We start from the raw sequence: 9,125 nt of genomic DNA, 5'->3' as shown, positions 1-9,125 counted from the left end.
TTTTCTGCTGCCTGCGCGCAGGTAGAGGGTGAGAGAAAGATCTGGACGTGTAATGTAAATTTTACCTGTGATCCTCTGAATAAACCAGCACGGTTATTTTTTATAAAATCTAAAGCAGTCTACTTCGTCTCATTGAGAGTTCCTGGTTTAAAAGAACCGGAAGAAGCTACAGAGAAATAATAGCTTATAGACTCTTTTGACCCTGTTCACTGCCACAATCATATTGACATGAATCTCAAAGAAACTGGTTCCTCTGTTGCTCTAGTATGGACAGGTACTTTGTTCTCAAAGTGTGTGCTTACAAGCCTCTTTTTGTTTTCCTGTTTCCTTGTGTCTGACACGAGCTCTGTGTTCTCTTGTCCAGATTATCTCCTACACCAAAGGTACCATAAGTGTCGGGAGCTCCCAGTTTAAGGGCCGGGTGGGGTTCAGCACTAGCATGCCCTCACAGGATGTATCACTGTACATCAACAACACGCAGGAGTCGGACTCAGGACGCTACCTCTGCCAGGTCATTATTCCTGGTAACTCTGGCCTCACTGGTGAGCTCAGTCTGGATGTGAAGGGTACGATACAGGATCTATTTAATACTAAAAACTGACATGCATACAGTTGGAGTTATGTCATATAATTTAATACACACATCTTGTATTCCTTTCCTCTCCCCTCAGTCCCTCCTTCTGTTCCTAAGTGCTCTGTATCAGGGAAGCCTGTGCTGAAAGGAAATGTGACTCTGAGCTGTACATCCAGCTCTGGAAAGCCCATTCCTCTGTACAAGTGGAGGAAAACCAGTCCCACTTCTGAGGTCTTCTTTTCACCCATGCTTAGTGAGTGGTGCCTACTCAGTGACTAACTGTTAATCTTCACAGGGGAGTAAGATCTATGGACATTCTTCTGTTGCTTTTCATGTCAGAATGATTCAATTAAAATGAAAATAATAGAAACACCAACAGGGAGGCTTTCTGTAATGATGACAGTGGTGCTGTTGTAGATGTTTTCATCCAGTCTCTTCCATTTACCTCCAAAAGGGTATGGCTAATTTTAAAAGAAAGGTTTTTTTTGGACAGAGCCAAGCTAACTGGTTCCATCTGCTTCCAGTCTTCATGCTAAGCAAAGTTAACCTACTGCTGCCTATAGCTTCAAATTGAACAGAATATGATATGAGAATGGTACTCAGCTTCTCATCTACCTCTCAGAAAGTGAATAAATGTGTGTAATATGTGTTGATTATAGTTCCAAAATACTGCATTGCCTGATAACACGTCTCCTGCTGCCTTTGTAAAAAAATATATTTGGTATATTGAAGAGCTGACATGTCAAAGAAACAGATGCATCCACAGCCTGATTTTGTGTTATTGTGTGTGCAGTTATGCCCTCGCGCATACAAATATACATAAAGTGTGTGTGCATGCTTGACTGTAGTCCTCCGTGTTCCATGTTCTTTTAGATGAGAAGACAGGCACTCTGAACCTGAACAACCTGAGCAGTAACATGTCGGGGAAGTACGCGTGCACAGCCAGCAACTCAGCCGGCTCGGAGAGCTGCCTCATCAACCTGGAGATCGTTACCTGTATGCACCTCGCAGCAACACAGTATATTCATAAAATTAGGAAATGACAGTTGTTTAGAGGCTATGATTGACGGCTTCTCTTGTGACCTCATTATTCAGATATTCCCCAAGAATAGTACAGTTTGCATGTTATGTACAATTCTGTGTTTTGGTAACACAATCACTGTGGTTTTTCTGATTCTAGCCACCAATGTGGGTATGATCGTTGGAGCCACAGTGGGTTCAGTGGCCGGCTTCATCTTTCTCCTCTTCATCTGCTTTGTTTTCCTGGTGAAGAGACGGCGAGACAGTGAGGATGACATGGCCAATGAAATCAAGTGAGTTCAAGTGACCTGAACCCAAGCAGCCTTTACATTTCACTTGGAGGTTCCCAAACAAGTGTTTGCATGGAGGCTGTCTGAGGATTTCCCACAGTCTTCTTTGGTTTATAGGAAGTGAGTAAACTACTGAAGTGTTCAGTAACCAGGAAAATGCTTTAACCTGATGCTTCTTACACCAGCTACACAAAGGAAAGTGCGCGATGATGGCAAGACGTCATGACTGTAGCTAAAACACTTAGTTCCGGTTGCAAAACATATCTGCCATGTTTGTAGCTCTGTGGTTGACTGCCATTTTTACATCCAGATAATTAACAGTCACAAACCACTCTGTCCTGTCCACCTCTAGGGAGGATGCTCAGGCTCCAAAACGTGTATCCTGGGCTAAGAGTGGCATGGGTTCAGACATCATTTCCAAGAATGGCACTCTGTCATCAGTTGCCTCCAGCCCGCATCACAAAGAGTCCTCCCACCACCACCTGCAGCAATACCCCCAGCGCCCCCCTTCAGACACCGCTTCCATCATCACCGCCATGGGCAGCACAGCTGGATACCAACCGCCCCGCCATCAAGGGGTCTCCACCCCGACTCATTACAGCTACAACGCCACCGCCCTGCCGCATGAACAGCCCATCTCCTCTGAGGCCAGTACCAATGGAAGCTCCCTACCCAGACCAGAGTGCTACACCCATCTGCCCCAGGCCCAGGCACTGCCACAGGCCTACAACCAGCCTCAGGTGCAGCTCCAAGTCGCTCCCTCCCCCCAACCACTCGTCACTTCCATTATAACTGCCTCCAACATCACCCGCATGGGAGGGGTGCCCATTATGGTGCCTGCACAGAATCAAGCTGGATCTCTGGTCTAATGCCAGCCAGCACTGGCAAAACAGTCCTGTTGACAAAAAACAGTGAAATACTGTCCCTTTACACTCTTCACAAGGGTCAGCTGCTGATGGTTTTTAAAGGGAACATCTTAACTACTATTTAGCAAAGAATCACAGTAGATGAAAAGATCAAATTCACTTATGTTTTTGCACCAAGAAGTCTTCATGCCAGGATTGTCAGGCACAGACTGATCACTTGCTTTACTTACATCTTTTATATTCTATATGAACTGTATAGATTGTATAGATATGATTTTAATACATTTATCTAGTATCATCTTTTCTATTTTGTCAATGCATTTCTAATGTTCAGATTTAGCATTTAAATGTTTCAGTTTCTTCTAAAAATCTTTTATTTTCCTTTCTGCCATACCTATTTTACAGTGTGAAAAGCCAATAAATCATCACAAACAAATGAAATAATGGTGAAATGACAAAGGTCTGCTCCTTTTTGTCCATCATCTTTACTGAACTAGCCACAGGAGGACTCATTAAGAATAAAGTAGTCTGTGGAGACTGATGTATTAATGAGCATATTTGTACAGTAGACTTATGGAACGAAAGACAAAACAATGTTATACTGGTTAAGTTTGGCATTGTGAAGTATCCTACTCCTTTTCTGGCTTAATTTCTCCCAGTGGTTGATCACAGAAAATGGTCTTAGAATTGTTTTTTCAAACATAGATTAGCAAAAGCTTCTTATGATACTCTTCAAAACTGAAGTATGATGGCTTCCTTCACTTGAGTTGTAATAATTTAAATGTGCCGACAGCACTGAAATTGTATATATGATATTTATTTTCTGTGACGTGTGTAATAGCACAGAGTATTGTTGGCTACAGCCTGTATGGAGCTTATGATACCGGTAATGTTTGCAACACTGGATACTGAAGCAAAGACCGACAGTACAGTGTGTGTTGCTTCATTATGTTGATGTGCTCTTGTTTTCTGAGGTCAGTGGGGGATGAAAATGCTTTACTCAACACATAATGATTCACAGCCATTACCTACAGCCTTTAGATTGTTTAGACAAACCTATTTACCCATTCGATTGACAGTGAAACGATGTGAGTTCCTCTATGTGTGCACTAAGGAAACAGGGACAGTAACATGACAGCTGAGATAAAGAAAAGAGACAAGGTAATCACTACAACAATCAGCAGTTTAACACCAATGTTAAGGTGCCCAGTTAGTCATTTTCTGCCATTTCCTATTATGGGGAAGGAGAAGACAACGGGGAATATACATTATTCCTTCTCGAGGCTGGAGGAGTAAACTTGCTAGTTCAAATCAATCCACTTCACAACCAGAATCAGAATCAGCTTTATTGGCCAGGTGTGTTGGACATGAGGAATTTAACTCTGGTACATCGGTTCTCAATGCGCACATACATATCCCCATGCAAGGCAAGGGGCCGAGGGGCAATTAGACAATATACCAACATAAGGCTGTGTAGTATAACTTACTATTTTTGTTGGCTTCATCTTACTTAGAAAAATAAGAACTGGATATTGGTTTAAAACTCATGTTGAAAACCACAAATGTATTTTCTATCAAAAAAGAGGAAAAAAAATGCCTGCTCCTATTTTTTCCACACATATTGATAATCAGTTTTCCTATACAAACTTAAGCACCGAAAACCAAATATTATTTTTAATTGTGAGGTTCTTAAAACCCCATTCTGGCCACTTTCAAGTCAAGCAAATGCCTGTTTAAGTCATTTAAGCATCATCGAGATTCAGAAAGAAAACAAAAACCTTGTAAATGTTGATCTACGTAGTCAGCTCTGCTGTATGGTCATTACACTGGAGCATGTGTTTATTTAGCTTTTGTAATGTACATAGGAATGGTAGCATTTGGTAAAAACAAGAACTGAAACATAGGAAAATTGATATGGACAGAAAATATAAGCTTCCTTTATAGAGCAGTTCGAAAAGTAGTCATTTGACACAAGCTTGGCAGGAGAGTGACAGCAAAACCCACAGGCAAACAGGATCGGTATCTTGAAGCTGTGATGGTTCTGTTTTGGTATGTATCATTTTTAATGTATAAGAATAAAAGGGGAAAATTCAATGTGGAAAGTTGAGGATGTTGAGGAAATCATTTTGAGGAGGAGTTACTATAGTCTGTACAGATCTAGAGTTAATAGACAGTGCAATGCACACTTGTGAAAGGGTGCATTGCAAACATTAAAATGTATTCCAGACAAGTCCCTATCTTTATGCAGTGATGTATGAGAGCACATAAGCAGAATTATAAACGTTGAACAGTTTACAAACTAAAGCCCAGATGGACTGAGCTACTGTGGACAAACTGGTGGCTACACATGCTTAAACATTAGGCCTAAACTGTGGTTGCTGATGTCCTGTGTGCACTTGTACCCTCTATATTTATGATGATGTTAAATGCTTTTTAAAATAAATTACAAATGATCATTTGTGTATGAGAATGGACTTTTTTTCTGTCCAAAATGTGCATCTTTAAAATAACTTGGCCTGTTTGTTCAGCTTACAGCTTGGAAGTGCTCTTGCTGGTTTTCAAAGCAGCTTCTTACTTTGGATCTTTTCATTTGTACCAGAAGTTCGTATAATCAGAATGTGCACTGATTAAATCTCAAATTCCAGTGCAGTCATAATGAGCTTGAGCCAGAAATTCCAGCTCACATTCCCTGTAATATTATTTCACAAGTCATTTGTGTAGTTTTATGCCGTGTTTTTTAATAGATATTACAGTCAGTGGTGATTCAGTTTTTAGTAAACTGTTTAGTTAGTTAGTGAATGTTTAGTAGCAAGTAGTTATATTCACTGTGCAAGGTTAGACTATACCTGTAAGCAACTATCTTAAGTAGCAATAACTAAACGTAGCTCTCCTGACATAAGGGAGGTGACCAAAACAATAGAAACCCCTGTCAGTATGATGCAGTACAATTCAACAACAGCACAAATCTTGCAAAATGGTTGAACAGTTGAGTCATGGCTTCTCTAAAACTGTTGACAAAATCTGAAGGGTGGATTAATTACAGCACTGCTGTATTAGACTACATACATTTTAGCTTGGTGTACCTAAAACACTGACAAGTAATGAATTCATTTTGGTTAGGTTTACTCTTGGATTACACATTCCCAGAGGTGATTTCAAAATTCAAGGTCAACCAGCAGAGGGCAGCAAAGATGGTCTGTGTGGGAAAGAGAGAGATGCAATTCTCAGGTTGAAGTGTCTGCTGTAATAGTCATTGTCAGACTGAACAGCACTCTTGGTAATAAACATTTTACAAATTACACATCTCTGAAGAAGGTTGTCAGGAAACAGACTGGACAGTCCCGCAAAAGGGTACATAACCACCTAGAAGATTGAACTTGATTTGAACATCAAAAAACTAAATACAGGTTTAGAAGTAGTTTAAGAACATGCAAAACATATTTTAACAGCGTTCAACACCAAATTCCTTCTCACTGGGTCAGACTGAGGCAACAGTCAGAGGTTTGTATATAAACTTATCTCTTATCTGTTTGATTTAATCTCCTGCTGCCACCGGCAGTTAGTCCCCATCAGCTTACAGCTGAATAAATATGTTTAATAAATTACTGTAACAAAAAGTAGGATTTCATCACTTTAACATCTGTTAAAGAAATCCAGTCTGTCAGACTAAAGAACAGAGTGGGCTGTGCTGAATGAAATAAAACAATGTTAACATACTGATTTTTCTTCCAACTCTTTCGCCAGCCAAAGTCCAGGTATGAGAATGATGGTTCTTCCATCCACTTCTTCTACCAGCAAGGTCCTGTCAGATATTTCTACTGCTCGACAAAGTTTTTTTTAAAGGTTATGGTGCTTAAGGTCTGACAAACCCAAAAAATGCCCTTTAAAAACATTTGCCACATTTCAGGCTTCAAACATAAAGATATAAAACTGTAATTTTTTGTGAAGAATCAACAACAAGTGGGACACAATCATGAAGTGGAACGAAATTTATTGGATATTTCAAACTTTTTTAACAAATAAAAAACTGAATAATTGGGCGTGCAAAATTATTCAGCCCCTTTACTTTCAGTGCAGCAAACTCTCTCCAGAAGTTCAGTGAGGATCTCTGAATGATCCAATGTTGACCTAAATGACTAATGATGATAAATAGAATCCACCTGTGTGTAATCAAGTCTCCGTATAAATGCACCTGCACTGTGATAGTCTCAGAGGTCCGTTTAAAGCGCAGAGAGCATCATGAAGAACAAGGAACACACCAGGCAGGTCCGAGATACTGTTGTGGAGAAGTTTAAAGCCGGATTTGGATACAAAAAGATTTCCCAAGCTTTAAACATCCCAAGGAGCACTGTGCAAGCGATAATATTGAAATGGAAGGAGTATCAGACCACTGCAAATCTACCAAGACCTGGCCGTCCCTCTAAACTTTCAGCTCATACAAGGAGAAGACTGATCAGAGATGCAGCCAAGAGGCCCATGATCACTCTGGATGAACTGCAGCGATCTACAGCTGAGGTGGGAGACTCTGTCCATAGGACAACAATCAGTCGTATACTGCACAAATCTGGCCTTTATGGAAGAGTGGCAAGAAGAAAGCCATTTCTTAAAGATATCCATAAAAAGTGTTGTTTAAAGTTTGCCACAAGCCACCTGGGAGACACACCAAACATGTGGAAGAAGGTGCTCTGGTCAGATGAAACCAAAATCGAACTTTTTGGCAACAATGCAAAATGTTATGTTTGGCGTAAAAGCAACACAGCTCATCACCCTGAACACACCATCCCCACTGTCAAACATGGTGGTGGCAGCATCGTGGTTTGGGCCTGCTTTTCTTCAGCAGGGACAGGGAAGATGGTTAAAATTGATGGGACGATGGATGGAGCCAAATACAGGACCATTCTGGAAGGAAACCTGATGGTGTCTGCAAAAGACCTGAGACTGGGACTGCGATTTGTCTTCCAACAAGACAATGATCCAAAACATAAAGCAAAATCTACATTGGAATGGTTCACAAATAAACATATCCAGGTGTTAGAATGGCCAAGTCAATGTCCAGACCTGAATCCAATCGAGAATCTGTGGAAAGAACTGAAAACTGCTGTTCACAAATGCTCTTCATCCAACCTCACTGAGCTCGAGCTGTTTTGCAAGGAGGCATGGGCAAAAATTTCAGTCTCTCGATGTGCAAAACTGATAGAGACATACCCCAAGCGATTTACAGCTGTAATCGCAGCAAAAGGTGGCGCTACAAAGTATTAACTTAAGGGGGCTGAATAATTTTGCACGCCCAATTTTTCAGTTTTTTATTTGTTAAAAAAGTTTGAAATATCCAATAAATTTCGTTCCACTTCATGATTGTGTCCCACTTGTTGTTGATTCTTCACAAAAAATTACAGTTTTATATCTTTATGTTTGAAGCCTGAACTGTGGCAAAAGGTCGCAAAGTTCAAGGGGGCCGAATACTTTCGCAAGGCACTGTAGTTCTTACATACATACAGGCTTCCCTGGAATGGTGAAGAAGTGCATTTACTGTCCCACTAAAGTATTTTCCTTATACATAGATCATGGCATGGCGAAGGAGATGACCTGGAAAGAGTTTCAGGATTCTGCTTTGTACAAGATGGAAAGACAGAGATGGGAGGTGGGAAACAGGGGGCAGTGAATTTCACATGTATATATCTTTTTTTGTTCATGTTAATCTTATGATTGTTAACATTTTTTTGTTTAGTATTTTATAAGACTGCTGGTTGGTGTACATAGACCCTTGTCAGAATAACAAATACTGTAAATGCATTTCAATGCATCAGTCATCCAGTTGTTTACATTTTTATATGTAAATATATTCTTTATATTGTGTCTTCCTGTTAGACCCTCTGGTGGCCCCTTCATTCCAGTAAAAGGCCAATTGTCGAGTGGGCATATTTGTAACAAGTAACTGTAATTTCAAATAAATGTGTTACAACTGAGTAATAAAAGTCAGCCCTGTTATTTAATAACTAGTGATGTGACGTTTCGTATCAAGGCTTCGAGGCGTGTGCCGAGTAGGGGAGGGGGCGTTTCCGCGATGCGCGTATCGAGGCTTGCGTCGTTTAGGGGAGGAGCTGAAAATGATGACGTCCGAAGCCTCGCTGCCCGGCTGTACCACGTGACTGATTCAGGAAGTGGTTCGGATGTGCATACTTCTTTATTTGGCATACAGTTTTATTCACAGGCTTTCTGCAACATGCCACACACTTCAAATTCATGCCAACAGATAGTGTTGCATCCAGTAGATGTCCTCCTAGAGCAAATGAAGCTTCAAGAAGCTTTGCGCTGGAGTGAACCAATTGGATGAAAGGCTTCAATGCTTCATGAAGCTTCATCTGCCCATCACTA

The 9,125-nt window shown here is 40.7% G+C and overlaps 1 protein-coding gene across 2 annotated transcripts in view; it reads left to right on the top strand.

Annotated features, from left to right (window-relative positions):
* The window catches only part of esama (endothelial cell adhesion molecule a), a 62,560-nt gene extending 57,089 nt beyond the window's left edge, over nucleotides 1-5,471 (top strand). Inside the window, exons 3-7 of one of the 2 annotated variants that reach the window (XM_020613537.1) lie at nucleotides 365-542; nucleotides 672-827; nucleotides 1,448-1,570; nucleotides 1,755-1,887; nucleotides 2,237-5,471. In XM_020613537.1, the coding sequence (XP_020469193.1) occupies nucleotides 365-542; nucleotides 672-827; nucleotides 1,448-1,570; nucleotides 1,755-1,887; nucleotides 2,237-2,753 (1,107 nt within the window). In that variant the 3' untranslated portion in view covers nucleotides 2,754-5,471. Of the gene's footprint in view, nucleotides 1-364; nucleotides 567-671; nucleotides 828-1,447; nucleotides 1,571-1,754; nucleotides 1,888-2,236 lie in introns of both variants that reach the window. The other variant, XM_020613536.1, reaches the window with a different exon arrangement.
* The last annotated feature ends 3,654 nt before the right edge of the window (nucleotides 5,472-9,125 follow it).

This window comes from Monopterus albus, unplaced genomic scaffold (assembly GCF_001952655.1).
Source record: "Monopterus albus unplaced genomic scaffold, M_albus_1.0 scaffold134.1, whole genome shotgun sequence".
NCBI classification, from domain to species: Eukaryota; Metazoa; Chordata; class Actinopteri; order Synbranchiformes; family Synbranchidae; genus Monopterus; species Monopterus albus.
Note: the sequence above shows the minus strand (reverse complement) of the source record. Positions and strands in the feature narration are given on the sequence as shown.